This window comes from Linepithema humile, chromosome 3 (genome assembly GCF_040581485.1).
Source record: "Linepithema humile isolate Giens D197 chromosome 3, Lhum_UNIL_v1.0, whole genome shotgun sequence".
NCBI lineage: Eukaryota > Metazoa > Arthropoda > Insecta > Hymenoptera > Formicidae > Linepithema > Linepithema humile.
In genome coordinates this window covers 1,322,473-1,342,378 of record NC_090130.1, presented here as the reverse complement: position 1 = coordinate 1,342,378, position 19,906 = coordinate 1,322,473, and the positions used below count along the sequence as shown (strand labels likewise).

The following is a 19,906-nucleotide window of genomic DNA, read 5'->3' as shown; positions in this document are numbered from 1 at the left end:
AAGAGCGATATGTTGTAGTTGGTTAATTGTTAAATTGAAGTCTTAAACTTGCTCTCTCGACCGTGACGTGATTTAACAATTGGCGTGTTTCGCGACGTTTGTGTTATATAACATGTGACAGTGACAAGCATCCAACTAAATATTTTCAAAGAAATTAATATAATTAAATTTTAAAAAGAAAATGAAGTAAATTAATTATTTAATCTTTAATTTTTCGTGTTTCTTTTTTAATATTTTGTCGCAATGTAATAAGTTTATTTTTAATCGGAGACTTATGCAATATGCTGTCAAGTTAAATAAAGTGTTGCGCAATACAATGGAAGATTTTTGATCATTTTTTCTTCGTTTTTAAACATAGGCAGCAAGCAAGAACAAAAAGTAAAATTTTCATATTATTTTAAATAAATTTATCGCACTATTATTTTTTCACTATTATGCAATATTAAAACAAACGTTTTACATATCTTGTAATTCTATTAATATTTCACTTGTATATATGTACTTGTACTTATATTTAACAACGCGAAATATTTTAAAATATTGTAGGGCTAACGCTTTTCTTTTCTTTCGTTCACATCCTTAGATAGATGTCTTTATATCGTTTTCTGATTAGTTCTCTGTAAAGTAACGCGATTCAGTGCAGCAGTTTCTTGTTTATTACGAAGTGCTTCATGCCGCAAGGTTCAATTACGAGTCATCAATTTGTTGAGATCAAAGAGTGCCAATCAAACCAGTGCTGCTCGTTATTTCCTTTCCTTTTTTTCATCAATAGTAAAATATGAAATAATTTCGCGTAATTATTCTAGAAAGAATGAAATATGTTTCTTTTTATTGCTAAAGTTAATTTTACTCCGCTTTTTTCGTATTAAATGCAAGATTATATTTTAAATAAATCGTTCTTGTATTAATGCCAAAATTGCTTTTGATCGTTCCGGTGTTAAACAGGAAATTATTTTAGAGAAAATTTCTTATATTAAATCTAAAATTGTTTTGACTAAACTACTTTTATATCAAACATAAATGTATCTTCAATTAACTGCTCCCACAACAAAAATTGTAAATTTTCCAGGAGATTACATTGCAATTTATATTGCATTTGAATAAAGTATCCACTAATTACAATGCATTTTAATTGGATCATTTTCCAGTAAATGTAATAACATTCTAGGATGGAAAATTTTAGCAAACAATTTTCATGCACGTTTAAATTTGATACCTGCTATTTATATTTTATACAGAATTGACTAATTTTTTAAACTTATTAATTAAATTTGTATAAATGTGTTTTAAAAATACATTGTTACACGCATTTTTATAATGTAAAAAAATGTTCAAATTTTTGTGTTAGCTGCGAGCTAATTGAACTTGTTTAATGAAATTATTAATGTTTCCGCAACGATATTTTTAACCATACTTTGTTGAAATAGAGTCTCGATCACGCCCTTTGTGCACTTGAAATTCGCTATTGAAGAGGAATTACTCGACGCACTTCCGGGTGCGATAATGCGATTGCATTCACGAGCTTCCGCGGTTCATTTGCATTTAGTTCACGATTTAAATGAGGAAAGAATTGAAGGCGATTCTTCTTTTTTCTTTTCGAGACTGTAACGGCTGCTCGAACGAACTTTTCGTGGCAAAAATACCGTGCGCGCGGCGAGTTTCCCAGCATATTAAGTATGCGAACGGTCGAACGAGCAATTTTGTACCTTTCAATGGCGTTGAAAAAGATTCTCGTGTTACTGTTATTATTATAGCCAGTAGTTTTAGGTTCTATAAAATTATATAATTATATGAATTAGAAGAAATCTAAAATTATTAAAACTGCTTTATGGAATTTTACGAGAAAGGATTATATGTTGCAATTGCAAATGAATGCTCTGCTGGGTATTTTCAGAGTTTAAAAGCTATATTTTATTTAGTATAATATATTAAATTATTCTAATTTTAGTGACTTAAATTACTGAAATCCAATTATGTTTAAACAAATAATAGAAAATAAAATTAAAAAAATGTTTTCTATGAGCCGTTTGCAGCCTTTTATGTAAATACGATCCTGATCGCATCATTTTCGTACTTCTCAAGCTTCTTCATTTAGCTTGAAATTCCCGCCGTGCTCATTTCCTGTGAATTGATACCAGTGTTCGTGAGAAACGAGAGAAGTCTGATTTAACGAGCCTTTGACACGTTAGAATTAAAAATAGGAAAAGGAGAAAATTTTCAGTAAAATTGAAGCTCTGAATAAAATAAAATAAATTTCTCAGAATAATGTGATGATCGAGTCAAGTTCTCATTCAAGATAAATTTTATTTCTCCTATCGATAAATATTAATCATATTCGAAATTGTACGCTCGCGGGTGTGTGTTTGATGTGGGTTAATTTTAGCCAATAAATTAACATATAGTTTATCCATCATACTTATGACAATTAAATATCTTTTATTGATAAACCTATTTATATTTTACTTTAAATATGTAAACTTATTTCTAAATGTATAAGTATTATACTATATAATAACTAAGCAAAATATAATAACTAAGCAAATTTATTTTTTATTATTGAGGAGTTTAAAAAATGAATCTAAATATTTTATATTTTTGAGATGCCTGTAATGTTTATGTAACACATGCAATTTTTATTAAAATTTAATAATTTTTTTCACATTTTTGTGGCAAGCGTCTCATCCAAAAACCATCATTTGATTAAAATTTTTATCTATTATTACAGTCAGATAATTAATATGTAAATATTCGCCAAAATAAGTCTTTGCTATTCGCTGACGATTGTTTGCGGACAAGATAATCCTTCACAAATTTGGTTATTTACTTTCATGAGGGCATCGCTCGTTTAATTAGTTCTTGAACAAGTGGCAACTTGCGGCGCAAGTGAATTACCAAGTATGGATATGCACGTATTTTAATGACTTTCAGCGCTTACTAGAAACTAAAACGAACTTATGCTTATGCCAGGCGGAAGACTATCTATATTGTCAGTTTGCAAACTATTTAAATAACATTTATAGATGATTCTTCTATGGCAATCAAAGTTATTTTAAAAAAATCATTATTTGTGGCTTTTCTCAATAAAATTTTAAGATCAAAATAGAGAGAAATAATAAAAATAATATTTATTTGCATTTATTTGCACAGTAATACACATATGCGATATTTTAGTTGCAATTTTAGTTAGATATATTCAAGTGGAAGATAAATACAATACTTATTTTTGTGTGTAAATAAAAAGCTTTGCTGTGAAACAACTAGATGTTTATATATGAAAAGTAAAAAAGAATTCTTTATTTTTGTTTATTATTTTAGTTTTTGAAAAACCATGTAATTGATTTAATATTTAGTTGGACTGTTTAATAAGTATATTTTTTACATTTTAATTGATTAATAATATAAAGAATTATGCTGGATAAAACTTTTTTCTACGTGACAGGAGGATACTGTTTGTTAATACTGCTTTATTTAATGTAATACGCAGAGAATTTATGATATAGAAATTAATGAGTGCTTCTAAAATAACCTATTTTTATGCATACATTACACACATACATTAAGTATGATTAATTTATATAATGAAATATTTAAGGGATCAAGAATTTGTAACATTAGGGGAAAATTATGTTACATTTATATTACATCGTTTACACGCACCGACATGGATTTTCCACGTCGGTGCGTGTAAACGATGCTCACGAGTTTTTCTCACGTTTTTTATATTGATTGTTGTTACAAAATATTACCGGCATGCGTAGAATTCTATATTATTGCAATCACGTGGCTGTCTATCGCACAAAACGTGTAAACTAAAGCAGACAGTTTAATGCGATTATTGCACTGCACAGTATAGAGAGGATAGATTGCGGCGTAATCTATCGACGGCGATGTGGCTACCATGTATAAAGCAAAGTGCATTCCTGTGATAAAGGTTTCGATCATGGCTTTTACTTTGAAGCTGCAAAAGCAATTCTCTTAATATTTGAGTATTTCATTGCTGAGGAGAAAAGATTTTATTTTTGCAGCTTTTAAATTGCAGTTTTATGAAAAGGAAAATATGAAGTTATTTATATTCATTTATTAGATTTAACTCAACAAATTGAAATTAATAAACACACCAAAATTAATAAAATATGATATTAATATTGTTTCTACAGATATTCGTAAAAAATGTAATTTTTTTCTATGTAAAAATATTATTTCTAAAGTTTTAAAGTATTATACAGTAAAATGACGAGTTAAAGATTCTATAGAACTGATTTCAAAGAGCAATAATATATTTTTCAAGTTTTATAAAACTTATTGCATTAGCACTAGTACACGAGAAACGTCGGTTTCGAATTAAAGTGCGAAAAATTCTTGAACGAGAACTTCTTACTTTTTATCGAGTATCTTATTACGGTGCCAATTAGTTAGCAAACATTTCGTGCTTTTGCCAAGCTTGTAATTCTTGCGAAATTCTGTTACGGAAATGCTTACGGTTTTCTGGACGGGCAGCGTGCTTAAAGCTCTCACAAAAGTACGTTCGGATACATTCGTGTTCGCGCGCGCATAGTCCATTAAATTCCGTTTTCCATCTTCCCGTCTCTGCTACGCGCCACGATTCTTTTATACCCTCATAAAACGCAACATTACGCCTTTTGCACTGTTTGTTACACGGCGAGCATCAGGGCACGAACACTTCAAAGACCTTGTGGATGCTGGCTTTTCTCTCTGTTCGTCAGAAAAGTGTCAGCTGTATTTTCGTAAAATCTTTTTATTTCATTTTTTATTCTCGAGTTGTGCCTGGAATAATTTGTTAACAAATTTCTCCATTTCTGTTACAAATATAGAGTTTGCGATTATTTTTTCATCAATATAACGGCAATATTTTGCTTGTGCAATTGTTATATAAAGTGTATTGAAAAGAATGTCAACAATACATTAAATATTTTATAATTAATTTTGTAAAAATTGTATTTTTCATTGTTTTTAGAAATAATTTCTAACAATATAAATTTTAAACGAGGTATCATTTAACATTTCGAGGGCTATCGATGCAGCTGCTTAATATTTAATTGTTCATCAAAATTGCTCATCAAAATGTCGATATATGGTTACTTGGAAACTAATGAAATAATAATGGATAATTATCTCAATATATCTATAATTTAATCTAGGTATCAATATCAGATATTGATGTTAATTGCATACAGATAGGATAAGGTGTACAATAGGCGTATAGATATACAGGGTGATTCAAAATAACCTGATGTCCTTGCAATGCCATATTCGTGAGCGAATTCTGAGACGATTTTTCTTTTTACAAAATTTTGTCCGAAGCTTAGTTTTCGAGTTATAATTGAAAATAGGTAGCAACTTACGAGTTCGGTACAACGGGCAGGCAGGGACGCGCAATGTATAATGAGACTGTCAAGTGTTTACTGTCGTCTCATGACGCATTGCCCGTCCCTGCCTGTCCGTTGTATCGGACTCGTAAGTAGCAAACTATTTTCAATTATAACTCAAAAACTAAGCTTTGGACAAAATTTTGTAAAAGGAAAAATCGTCTCAGAATTCGCTCAAGAATATGGAATTGCAAGGACATCAGGTTATTTTGAATCATCCTGTATAATAAGAATGCAAATAGTAATTAATTGCTACAGTCGTAAATGTAATAATTTTTACAACAATTTTTATTTATTGATAAATATAGCCATATTAAAAAGTTTCTCTAAGATATATTTTTACAATATTCATATAATATTCAATTTATACACACAATTTTTATACATGCGTTATGCATATATTTATTTACTAATTATAAAATAGATTAATGATTATTAATTTATGCAACAGAAATAACTTAATTGTTTTTCTTAACTTTTTTTATTTTTAACTAATTATTTTAAGCTTAAGATAGAAAAATCCCTGAATTAATCATAAACGATAATACATTTTATTTTATTTTCTTCAGAATTTTCTCTTTTCAATCTTATCGCGTGAGAACCGATCTGTTCGCGTCAGTTGTTTTCCGACTCGGTTATGTAAATTCGCTTGACGTTACAACCTCTTTCCACGTCTCTCATCGTTGAAAGCACTTAAAGCACATAGCGTGTTACGTATTATGTTTTCATGTAAAAACATAAAACTCAAAACAGTAAAAGTAAAAATGCATTTCACAAATTATCAATATTCATTATTAGCACGGATGCTTTTTCATCTTTTATAATGTAATTATTACACGTTACATCCATGTTAAAATATTAAAATGTTTGTAATTGTTTATTAATTCTCTGTGAAACATAGTTCAAAAGTTTCTTCTCTGTTTAAAATTTATTTGTGAATTACTAAAATTGGAATTTAGAATAATAATCATATTTTTATATTGTTTGTGCAATGAAAGTGGAGCAAAATAAACTTTCAAATCCAACCAATGTCCTTAAAGTTTTCTATTTAGCGAATGCGAAATTAAACAAAAATTACACAATTGATATAATTAATTATAAATAATTATAAATAAAAATAAAAATTAATGTAACAAAGTGATATAGGAAAGTTATAAATAAAAATAAAAACTGACTTTGCGCATAGTAAAGTCGTACATAACTGTGGAAATGCTAATATGAGAGTAAGTTTATATACACATAGTTTTCGCGTTTTGTCACATAGCTCTTAATCATAAACAGGTTATCTAATTTATGTACGATGTTTCATTCATTATGATCTAGGCATTGTTCACGATCGATTGACATTCCAATCTAAATTCCGCGGTTTTGAATGCTGAGCTGCGTCGGATTGCATTAGCCAATAGTATTATGATCGGCTGCGAACTTAGGCCATCGCTTCATTTTACATTCCTGAAACGAGCATATCGGCTTCCCGATTATGCGTGGAGGCTTCGACGAGAAAATCCTTTTGTGCCATTGGAGCCTATTGCAACACCTGTCGCGGAATCTGCGACAAAGCCACACGCGCGTCGTTGCGCGTTAATGTAATCTCTTTACAAATGCATCGGCATCCCTCAATTGCGTCGCTCTAATCCTCGAATTATGTGGTATACGGAATTTCGTAGTAAATGGACCGTGTCTTTAGACGATATTAGAGAAGATAATGTAGTATCTAAATAATACAAAATTTCATAGTGCAAAAAATTTTCTTTTTGAGTAGAACTTAAAAAACATAACGTTATTTTGGGCTCTTAGAAAAGACAGTTTCTTTTTTAAATAGAAAACAAACAATTATTAGAGCATTCCTTTCTTTAAAACCACTTTGTGTCTTTCAAAATTTATTTTCTAAAATTCCTAAAATATTTTTTCATGTTTTCGTGAAAGTGATATCAATATTGACGACGTGACGTCATAGAAAATTTTATGAAAAATGCTTTTATACCACAGCAAAGGAGAACATTCCATTAAGATGATGAGATACGCAATATAGAGTTTGCTTGTTGCGCAATTCGATTTTCTTAATGCTAAGAAACCAACATCATGTATTGATGCAGACGCGATAACTAATCCGAATAATACATCGAATATTGTATATCTGTCTTGGGTATTGTGTGCAAGATGATATTATCCGAGTTATGTTTCGATAACGGTTTTGGAAAGCCAGCCAATTTATTCGTCGCGAAACTGGCGCCAGTTTCATCTTCTCGCATATAATATCGAATAATGCTGTTTCTACATCAGCGCGAACAACAATACCGTATACTACGGTATCGCGAGAATCGAGAACAGTAAAGTTAGCGTAATCAGAACTTTCGAGAATGTATACAATTAATTCCTCGACATAGCCTGTCCTTTGCGCCGATAGATCACTAAGATTGAGAATCTTCCTAATTGGAGGTGAAGTCGCGCGAACTTTCACTATTGCAGAGCTAATCCGTATGGCAAAGTCAGGTAAACTTGACGGTTTGGCGAGCATACCGAAGAGCGCAAAGTTTTGGTATTAGTTACAATGTTCAAAGCGTCTATTGTACATTCAGTTGGTGATTTAGAATGGGTTTTATGACACTTAGATGGGAATTTGGCAAAAGCGTGACAATAATCTGGGATTACTTATGTGATTTTAGATAAGAACGTGCTATGTTTAAGATGACGAGTGTAGAATGCAGTGTGGAATCTTATTTGAGTCACACATCTCGCTTAACTTATTTCTCTTTTCTGCCAACTTGAAATGGAAAAACTATGGTTAAATGTTATTTTTTCTTGCGGAAACTTTGATTATGTGTCATCTTTTACGCAGCTTTTTAAATTTGAACTTTAGATATTCTTGTACCTTGCATTCAATTAAGGTTCTATTACGGTATTACGGTAAAGTTAAAGAATAATAAAATTCTATTATATTTATCTGCGCCTCTGTTTGCAATAAATATAGGACAACGTTTGTCAGACATTTTTTTTCATTAATAATCGTTATATCAATTGAGAGCTTACAGTCTGTAATTAATTATCCTTCCCTTCCCTTTCTGCGACACGGAGAATGTAAATTAAAATTGATGTGTTGTTATGCGGATTAAACAATACATTATTTCTATGAATATGTAGCGCTCGCGCGTGTTTACCATCGATTTCTGTTGTTCTGTGAATAAATTTATATTTTATGGGTCCGCTCGATAATCAGCAAAGAGATGGATATGACGAGGTCATCGCGCATGTTACAGAAAGTTTCTTATGCCGGGAAGTTTAAAGGTTTGGAGCAACCAAACTTCGAATATTTGCAAGTAAGAACCCTAATGACAGACTGGCGCGCTTAAAGCTTGGTCTGAACTTTTCAGCTTCAGTATGTCTTTACGAGCTAATTGTCTGTTTGATCAAATTGTATCTTATGACAGGCTTTTACTGCATATTACACAAATAACATTTCTGACTTAGTAATAGTATTCTATTGAAATATTTTTTTTTACGTTATTATTTTTCACAAAAACAAAATCTAAAAAAAATCTAACAGACCTGCAAAGAGAAATTGAGCAAAAGTTGATTAATTAATGCAGATGACGTGGAATGGATAATAGAAAAAATAAATACAATAATTTTATAAAAATTCTTTTTTTACTTTAATTGTCTTTATAAAAATATATTTTTTCATTTATTGGATAATATTTATATGAAAAATTAATTACTTTTATGTTATTTTTATATTTATTTTGCTAGAAATTTGTCTTATAAGCACAAAGGAATTTTTTACTATTTTTAGACTTGTATAGATATTTACTAAAAATTTGCAATACTGAAGCAAAGAAAAGCTATATATTGGGAGTTTACAGTTAAAAAGGAATAATTTGTCAAACTGACAACTGGTATAGAATGTGAACATTTCTTTTAACTGCATTTCAGCATACCATTTATTTGCCTTCGATTCAAAAGACATGGCAAATAGTTGCTTTGCAACCGCTTTTCGCGTCGATTCACTTTTCGCGACATTCTTTTCTGCGAACAAGGCATGCGCGGATGAAACCCTTTGTTTCCCCGCTCCTGTTTCTATATATATTCGTAAAGCGGTTTTATGTACAAAGCTGCGCCTTTAAATTCTTGCAGCTGGCGCCATCAAATGTTGCATTTTCCATGTTCAAAGCATACATTCCGTTGCGGAATTGACCGAATTTGTTACGTCTCGTAAAGCATTCAGTGTTAAATGATCTTTCACGGGATTAGTGGAGAAATAGGATGTTATGTGTCGCGAGTCGCAGATGAATAAAAATAATTAAATGGAATATTTTGCAATTAAGTCCAATATATGGCAATTAAACAAATATATGTGAAATGGATGTAATAACATCAATTTGTTCTGATAAATGTAGGTAACAAATTATCCGATAATTAATGTAAAATTGATATTCGTTTTAATAGATTTTTAAATCTATTTGTTGAGCAAAATATTATAAATTTATTGAATTGCTAACCTCTTTTATTTATGCAAAATAAAAGCGCTATAATAAGATTAATAAAGCTTTTGTTGATCTTCTCTAAATTTATACGTAATTTATAGGACGTCATGTTCGGAGACAATGTGCTTGCTGGTGTATTAAAATTCGTTGCTCCCTAGCAGGGAGCCCTCAAACCCTTTAATTCTAGTTAAGCTGAGAGAATAATGTTAAGCTTCATTAGAGCGAGACCGCGAGAGAAGTGAATGTAATCACAGGAAAATTGTATCGAACGTTTTTATATTAGTTGCGAAAGTTTATTATACTAGAAGGTATTTTATTTTATATATATATATTATTTTATAAAGTGCTAAGAAAATTAAAGCAAGTATCTCCTTTCAATTTTAATCGGTGTTAAATATGTGTAGAATAATTAATAATAAAAAAGCACGTATATTTTTGTATGTGCACATCTAGCACGTTTAAGGTTTAATCCTTACAAACTGACACCGTAATCGCTTAAAATTAAATACATCTAGTTAGCTTGGAAAAGTTAGCTTGGAAAGGTTGTTTCGACCTTTAAACATGCGAGAAAGTACATTTAAAAATATCTCTTATTTTTAGTTACTCTACAGCATGTTCAAAGCCCGTTAAAATCGAAGTGCGACATTTATGTTAGTTTCTTTGTTAAATTACCTTTATTCTTTTCTAATGAGCTCGTTTATATTATTAAAAATTGTTTATATTATTAATATCTACATGAGAGTATAATGTGTAGTGTTTTTTCTATGAAAACATCTTCATTATATTCATTATATTGACAAAAGAAATTTTAAGAAGTTATTTGTCTTAAATAGAAGAGGAAGGTGGAATTTTAAAGAGACAAAAGAAAAGGATTTTGTTATTTGGATATTGAAATATTCATAATATATTCTTTTATTATCCTCGTATACTCCATCGTAAATGCAAATTTGCATTTGCATAAAGAGCGCAACCGAAAATTGACTCTGCTAGCAAAGCTTTCTGTTACATTAAAGTTAAACAATTCAAGGGACTTTCCAGACTGTCGAGGATATGCAAAATGTCGCAAAATTGGCAAAAAGTGGACATGTAACATTTTTCTTACTAGAATGCGCTCTCGACTTTTTCGTGGCAGAAATGTTGAATAGAAATAAATGAGATTAAGTGGAGGCAAATCTAGGTTGACATTTTTCTCAACGACAATTTGATTTTAAATTTTAAACAAGAGATGAAATTATGTGTTTGCTTTTGACAAAAAACAACATATGTATGTTAACAAAAAAATCTCAGTATCTCGGCTTGTTCAGTTTCATCAGCCGTATATATCTACGCAAACAGGTTCATCTAGCTTCATACATCGCGTAATACATCACAAGGCACGACTGAAGTATATATATACAATAAGATGATTAATTGTATGCACAAAGACATTAATCAACCACGCATCATATTGTAACCGACGAGAAAAACTGTGCACGTTTTGCTTTTTTCCCGTTTTCCTGCTCGTTTAAGCCGGCAACACAGAGGGAAATTCGCGGAGAATAGCGCTCGGTTGATTGGTAATTAAGTTGGCCGGTTACGTTAATATTGTCGAATCAAGAGTTAAGAGAGCTCTTTGAACGAGGTTGAAGCGCGCCAAGAGCTTAATCAACCAAAAGCTTAATCGGTGATCAAAACGATCCAGCGCGCCACGTCCATACGATTGAGTTTCGCACGGAAGCTATTCGAATGCGCGAATTCTATACAATTAGCAAGCTAATTTTCCGAGCACGCCCACCAAGTTTACCGCATTTCGACGGATTCGATAATTAGCTAATCTCATAAAGGTATTTCGATTATTTCGTTTAGCGGCATGAGCAGTCAATAATCATATAGGCACTTCATTACCGCGGGACACCAGCGCTTTCCGAATAATATATGGGATATATACAGGATTCCCCAATAATCGAGTGGATTTAGTACTGCAAACTACTTTTTGATCAATTTAAAATTATCCTTTTCTCAGCAAAAATTTGATTATTATTCTAGGAGGGACATGCAAGATTAGGTATTATTGTTTACAGGCAATATTGAAAAATAGGTGATTTATTATTTTATACGAAAAATTTAATGTTTATTTTATCGAACCATACAGATACAATTTAATCATGAAATGTGTATAGTTATAGAATAGAAAGTCGTATATTCTTGTTGTGTATTTGCTATTTATTTTATTTTATATAATTGAAGACAAATTGTCTTTAACAAACGAGAAATTTACAATCATAAAATTTAATAATTCTTTTTTCACCATTTTACAAGAAATTTATTATTATCCACTTTATATATGATAAATATATTATATTGCCACATATTGATTCCTTTTTATTCCACATTAGTCTCTTTATTCTTCGATCGGATGTTTCATTAAATTGCGAAAGATAGAATCGCATATGAGAGTATCTCAGAGAGTAACGCAATTGTATCTTTTGTAGTATTTATGAAAAGCATTTGCTTTCACGATATCTATAATTTACATTTCCGTGTCAAATAGATTATGAAATATCACTCACGTGCAATGAACATACTGTGGATAAATTTTACCGAGCACTTTCTCATTCTTTTTTTCCGGATTGTAGATACGTAGATCAATTTTAATTTCCTCCCGGAATCACGGCCGACGGGGCTAATTTAGATCGAATAATTTCGAGCTACAGCGGCGAATTAAATGTGAAAGATCTGCTTTTTCTATCTTTTTCTCTCATTTCTCTTTGTGGATGTCAGCTGGATAATTTAGATAACGAGTTTCCGGTATGTCAATGCAGTTACATATTATCTGCGGATTATAAAAATCCCGCCAAATGAAAATGAAGTCTTAGTCTGAAGTGATTTCCATAGTATTTTGATTCTAAATCTCTCTTATGTATTTTCTCTTTGTCTGTCTTTTATAGAAGGTCCATTAATCAATTAGGAAAGTTGTAATACTATTACTAGACGGTTTTAATTATACTCACAATCAGCAGAATATTTATTGCAATTTGTTTTTTTTTTCCTTTCTACGATTGTGGCTGGATGGAAAACAAGTGATAAAAATGTTTAGGAAACTTGGGGAACGTTTCTGTTTTATTACATGTTTTTTTTTTATATTTTAGGATCTATTAGTTCTATATCTTTTTTTCTTGTTATTTTATTAAACTGAAAAAGCGCTTGAATTGTTTTTGTACATTAATTGACAATAGTTATAGATAATTCGTGCATTTCAGAAATTGCGCTTCTGGTTTTTATTGCCTTCGCACTGTTTAGAAAAAAATTAGCTCAGAGACTGCTAGATGCACCCTTCAGACGTTCTTGAATATTGCATCAGCTAGTCTCACGAGATCTTTAGAGACACGAGAATTGCTTTGGAATTTGCTTAGAAATATCGTATTAGAATACTTTTTCTTGATAATGGCGTTCTTTATATTTAAATATATCGGAGTGCGCGCTATTGAGATCAACAAGGGACAATAAAGAAGTCCTAAACGAGAGGTCGTAAAAACATTTTCTTATTTATCCACGTGGATGTGCTTTTGTTAAGCAATGTATGCATTGAACAAACACTGCGAGAATTGAAACTTTAATACGCACACCCACTGTACCATCGGAAAATATTAAGTCGACGAAGCCGACACACGTTACGCGTGGGTGTGAAGAATAAATTCAACAAAAAGTGTAATCCACAGAGGAACACGTGCGACGATGGTAATGTGAGTACGTTTGACCGTTTTGGTCACGTATACGTAATAACATGTGGTCACTTAATTTGATATTAAAGATATACGATTGTTTTTAATTAAAGACAGGAGATTGTAATTGAAGCTTTAGTCACGTAGCAGGAATTAATGTTGGTGATAGAAAATAATAAAGAATTTTATTAAACGAGATAAAACGCGTCATTATAAAAACAAGAAAAATAATTTGTTAGATAAAATTGTATATATGGAATAAATATATTTTAGCTAGTACTATTTCGATAAGAAATTAGCCAATACTAATGTAACTAATGTTGATATAATGTTATTTAGCATGTAATGTACTTTATTAAAGTTCTATTTTCCACAATTCACAGACAATAACTTAGTTTAGCTAAAAGTAAAGGCTCTAAAAAGATATATTATAAGATAAATATATTTTTTTTTTATTTTCTTATAATATCTCTTTTCTAAAAACATTTTTCTAATAAAATAAAATTTATTATAATATATCTTAAACGACGATTTGATGATACATTTTCGAAATTGGGATTGTAATTAACACATGATCAATTGGTCGTAATTACTTTAACATTTGTTGAAGGGATTTTCAGGGCACGACGATGTTTGCATCGGTAATTGTTTTAATGTGATAATAATCGCTATTATGAACGGAGGGTTGCGATATTAATTATCATGACAGCTGCCGTAATATCATAACGGTCGCAGTCACAATTTTCGGTAGTACCGATCGCAAATTTAATAACAACGATATAATATATTGCTTGAAGTAATGGGTTGACGTAATAAATAATATAATAATTACGCGAGATCGTAATAATTATTATTGTGATGACTAAAGTATAATGAGTACAAGATGTAGAATTATTTACCGTTTGAAAGTTAATAATAACAATTTTATAATTGCGGTAACTACATATGCACCACAATTAAATTTGCATTAAATGTATTCTTTTTACAATTATATGAAAGTATTAAATTATGTTTTGAAAACGGTAAAAAACATACAGAAACTACGAAACACAATAGAATGCATGGATGTCGCAGATAAATTTTATTATAAATTAAAAAGAATAAGAAATAATATATAATTAATGTTGCCGTATATGTTAATATATAAAAAAATAATATATAAAATGAATCACAAATCAAAGAAGAAAACTAAAAAGAAACCAATAGTTTTTGAACAGTATTTTGAAATTGCTCTTAGAAAGAATGTAAATTAACATCTTTTTTATTATCTTCAGAATTATTTTTCTTATTTTTTAAATATTTTATTTGTATATCTCATCTTGTTACGACTCTCACAGATCATAATTGCGCGGTCTAAAATTAATAATAATAATAAAAGAAAGAGAAAGGTCTTTTATTACCATGACATACGTACTTGATAGCATAATAATCAGGTCAATGTGATGAACGCAGGCTATGCATCATTTCACGGAATTTGGGACATTTGAGGACGAATAATATCTCGATGGACGTCAGGAATATTCAGTTGCAGTTGTGGCTGTTTAATATGTGGTTGTTGTTTGTACTTGGCAATAAGCAGCAAATCTTTCAGAATCATAAAAGACCAGCACGTCGCACGCATAATGCGGCTGTAAAACAAGGAACATGAAACTCAGATGAGTCCACAAGAAAAACTTTCTGTTTGTTGTTTATGCTGATTATGCTGACTCCATCGTAGTTAGTGAAACAAACGAGGGATATAAAGCAAAATTCACGTTCTTCAATCTTATTCGATATAGAGTTGGAAATGCTGCTTTATTTTGCGTGTTGCTAAGCATTATTTCGACTTTACAGTGTATACAAGAAAATTAATATTTATTAGTAATGATTTATTTATAAATTGAAAAGAGAGATAATAAGACTTTGAAAAGTTTCAAAATTTTGAAGACAATTTAGCGTATCCAAAAAAATCTCTTCATTCTGTCATAAATCTTGCAAAAAAGTAAATACAAATTTCTTCTCTATATCTGTCGCGTATCTTTCGTCTATTCATCAATCAAGATTGTAATCAACCCGCACGCGAGTTCCAATTTTTAAATCGCATGACATGCATTTAAAATAGCACCATTGCAGCTTGCCCACGTACTATCAACTCAATTTATATACTCTCTATTTGTACACTTTTATTTGTCCATTCGTTTTTACTAGTATCTTTATATTGACCTAACGCACTTTTATTTCCGCGACTTTATTTATTTTCACATTTTCTATAGAATTTGCGTCCACGTTATAAAATTGTTACTTTAACGTTACGTGAGAAACATTTAATAAAATATATTTGATTAAAGAATTGAAAAGTTCGAGAAAATCTCTTTGGCGTATGTTAAGGAGCTTTTGTACATACGAATGCAGTTTTTAATATCAAACTTTTTATCTGTCCATACACTTATCCTGATTAATGTCAACAAGTCGAGCCAAATATGCATACTGTGTACGATAAGCATGTTATAATCGCTGGGACACGTTTACACAATAGCGATGCAGAATTTAGTCGCGTCTACGAGTCGATATAATCTTTTTTGATACGCGCGTGCATATATAAATGAAATATACGATCAAATAATGTACAAGTTTACAAGTTTGTCGTGGTTAATAGATTACAATAGATTACAATGCTAACTAGATTACAAAATGAGGTAGATTTTAAATTTTTCAAAAAATTTTAAAAGGGTATTATATAATTATCAGTTATAAATCGTTTTGATTAAAAAAATAGAATTTACAATGATACAGTGTACTTTATTAATGTTTTTTTACAGAATTATTAATTTTCTTTTTTTAAATGTAACATTATAAATTCCTAATAAAATGATATTAAAATTATAATTATGTTTTATTGTCTCTAACATTATGAAGTCAATGTACAATTGCATTATTTTATATTATTATAATGTAGTGCAACTAATATCAGTTATAAATCGTTCTGATTAAAAAAATAGAATTTACAATGATACAGTGTACTTTATTAATGTTTTTTTACAGAATTATTAATTTTCTTTTTTTAAATGTAACATTATAAATTCCTAATAAAATGATATTAAAATTATAATTATTGATACATAATCAAATTATGCGATAAATTATTATTATATTCTCCCTCTGGCTGGAAATAGTGCTCGATCATGTTTGAGGCTTGGATAGCTTTTTACGCGGACATTTCGTCGACAGAACTCCACAGTTTAACACAATCACCGATTTTATTGGCTTTCCGGTCTTCGTACCAAATTCCTCGATCTATTTAATCACGGCAGACATAAATAATTTACTACTTTTGCGATTTAAACGCGTGCACGGTGATTAAAACTCTCATATAAAACGATATCGTACAATAAAATATTTTATATTGTTTGGAAAACGATGTAACTAAACGATGTAACAACATTTTCTCTGTTCAAGATATTTCTGTAGTAACTCTTGTCAACTTTGATATTAAAACATATAGTAAAATTTGTATTTTATGAATAAAAGTTAAAAAGACAAAATTAATATATCTAAAACATAAACAAATAGAAATATATTTGATGTCAGTAATAAGAGAGTTCTCAAATTATAAATAATTATCATCTGACGTCTTTTTGTCGTCTTAATTACTAATCATAATGTTCTAATTAGTTCTAAAAATAACGACAAAATAACGTTAGATAATCACTTGCTACTTTAATTAAAAGAATTTAGTAATTAACACTTTAAAGTAATAAACTATTTTTTGTAGATTTGTATTTATGTTAAATATAATTTAATTTAATAAGATTTTATAATAAAATGTTTAAGCTGCGACTTGTCTTGCACATTATAATTTACGAACTACTCGTTAGATGGCGACATGCATTCTATTGATAAGAATTAATCAATGAAAACATTATTTATCGATTTCAAAAAATTGTTTACATATTTTTTCCTAATAAATATATTAAAAATAAAATAACGGATTAAATTGGCGAAATAAGAATAAGGATAAAAATATATGCATATATATTTAACTGTAGTATAGTTTTTGCGATATGAGAAACTATTTATTTTTGTTACAAAAGTTAAATTAAACTGACGAATATCTTGCGTTTTACTTAAATCAACAACGTCAACTGATAATGTTACGATAACTGCTGTGTTGTAGCCGAACAAAGTTTGGATTACCAACAAAAACGTTACCTTGTGAATGTTCGCCATTCCGTCGATCACTTGGCCGAAAACAACCTTATCTCCGTTTACGGTTTGCAAGCGTTTAAACGTGAGATTAAACTTGGAATCGTTTTTGCCGTCATTATTGTCGCACGTAGACAGGATGCCAGGCCCTGCGTGACGCAAATTAAAGTTTTCTTTATCGAATGAGTCACCGTATATAGAGGTACCACCGGTACCATCAAACTTTGTAACATCTCCTCCTTGGCACCAGTAGCCAGGAACAATACGGTGAAACGGAGTGTATCTGTGGATTGTAAATTTTAGAGGGAATGTTTTTGATAGCTTTGATTTTAATTTTAACAATAGATTTTTGGGGGAGCGGGTAGAGGCCATGTTTTAATTTAAATTTGATGAAAATTTATGTATTAGGAAAAACTATCATAACACATTTGTAACGGATATAATTTTTAATTGGATTATTTTATTAAATAAATAATTTGTTATGTCTAAATTTAGAAGTTCAGTCACTGATAAAATACGATGTCGCAAATATATTATTATTGATTTGTATTATGTAAATGTGTAATAATTTTTGTACTTATATGACAATCCATTTACTCCACGGCAGAAAGCTGCGAAATTCTTGCAGGTTTGCGGCACGATACCATCGTAAAGTTCAAATACTATACGCCCTAATTTCAGATTATTTCTTTCAACTCCAATATCAAAGAAACATATTGTTCGAGTTTGTTCAACTAATTGCTTTTGTACTTCTAATGTAGTGGACAGTCTTTCAATCGCTGAAACATCTCTGTATAATATGGAACTTATTAGAACTCAGTAAGTAAAAAATTAAATTTGCTGTCACTTTGCCAACATTGCTAACATTTTATCTGGGAAATTATGATAATTTACAAAAATAAAATTAGTTTACTTGTATTAAGTATACGATTTATTTAAAGAAATTTGATTGCAAACTTGCAAGCAAAATTATAAATTAAAGCTAATATAAAATTGTTTATTCTGTATCAAAAAATGAAACAGGTAACCTTGCAGGATATTTCACCGTCTCGTGTACACTTTTCCAATCTTTCAAAAACGCATGAGTAGGATATTGACTTTTTGCTCGACGGATTTTCTGCAATATTCTTGTATTTTCCCACATAATGATATTATTTATGCAAGCTTCATTTTTAAAATTTGTTTTATATTTGATATCAGGCGCCCAACAATCTACGTTTCCCTAAAAATGAGAATTTAATGTCGCATTTTATTTGTACTTATTATATGTAGATTAACATTATATAAAAATAAGCACAAAATTAATTAATTGTATTTCTAAATATTAGTGGCATATAATAAACATAAATAAAATTTATAGATGCACTGATTTTCAGATTTCAATATATAATATGTATAAAATTATTGTGGTCTTTAGTAAAAAAGTATACGACGATACTAACCCCTAATCGATGAATTCTGTTCATTTTCTGCAACAGTTTCATATTCATTTTGTCTATTTCTTTAATTCGTATGGCATGTTGTTGCAAATGAAATGGTTTCAGATGGATAGCGACATTGAAATACGGAGGTTTGTTATCGATTTTTGATACAATGCGGGCACGACGAGATTTCTTACGCTTTTTATTATTCATGATTGTATAAAATTTCCATAAAGTCTGACTTTTATTATATAATTTTTAAAAGATGTTTCTAGCAAGATTTATATTGATATTATCATATTTTTATGTTGATTTTTTTAATAGCCTTTTTTGCAACGGCATTATATAATCCAAATTTATGTAACACAACATTTCCATTTATGTGACATTTATGTGACATTGTGAAATGATGCAATGTTCAAATAATAATTATCGTTGCGTAACATTCAGACTGAATTTAACAGCGAGCTAATGATGTGCGCAAACTACGTGCCTTTGATAAATGAGTATATATTACAATAATACTTATTACCCAATAAACTTATATGTATAAATGAGATAGAGATGTTAATGAGTTTGTCTAACTATGCGCAATCCATTAATTAATTAATTAATTACATACGTTAATTTCTTTTGACAATTTCAACGTCCAATTAGCATTAAACTATGTCAGATAATAATTAATACAATACAAATAAGAAGAACCAAATCATTTCTCTTTATTAATGACATTT

General features: G+C 29.8%; 1 protein-coding gene across 3 annotated transcripts; it reads right to left on the bottom strand.

The window, feature by feature from the left end:
- Positions 1-1,105: 1,105 nt before the first annotated feature.
- LOC105676290 (E3 SUMO-protein ligase RanBP2-like) lies at positions 1,106-19,564 on the bottom strand. 3 transcript variants are annotated; one of them, XR_010888963.1, is made up of 6 exons: positions 19,194-19,564; positions 18,780-18,973; positions 18,329-18,541; positions 17,758-18,034; positions 14,984-15,197; positions 1,106-4,713 (listed from the first exon to the last, which is right to left on the bottom strand). XR_010888963.1 is itself a non-coding variant. In XM_067350972.1 (5 exons), exons 1-5 carry the CDS (start codon positions 19,383-19,385, stop codon positions 15,111-15,113), a joined length of 963 nt encoding a protein of 320 aa, XP_067207073.1. In that variant the 5' UTR covers positions 19,386-19,564; the 3' UTR covers positions 13,621-15,110. The 3 variants fall into 3 exon arrangements, 2 of the variants coding, with proteins under 2 accessions (XP_067207073.1, XP_067207072.1); XM_067350972.1 differs by lacking the exon at positions 1,106-4,713 and having other exon boundaries at positions 13,621-15,197; XM_067350971.1 differs by lacking the exons at positions 1,106-4,713; positions 14,984-15,197 and adding an exon at positions 16,052-16,842.
- Positions 19,565-19,906: the final 342 nt, after the last annotated feature.

Coding starts and splice junctions, on each gene's coding strand:
- LOC105676290 (XM_067350971.1), bottom strand. CDS start 19,385: ATGAATAATAAAAAGCGTAAGAAATCTCGTCGTGCCCGCATTGTATCA. Junction 18,974..19,193: donor ACAGAATTCATCGATTAGGG/GTTAGTATCGTC, acceptor TCTCATTTTTAG/GGAAACGTAGATTGTTGGGC. Junction 18,035..18,328: donor GTAAATGGATTGTCATATAA/GTACAAAAATTA, acceptor TACAATCCACAG/ATACACTCCGTTTCACCGTA.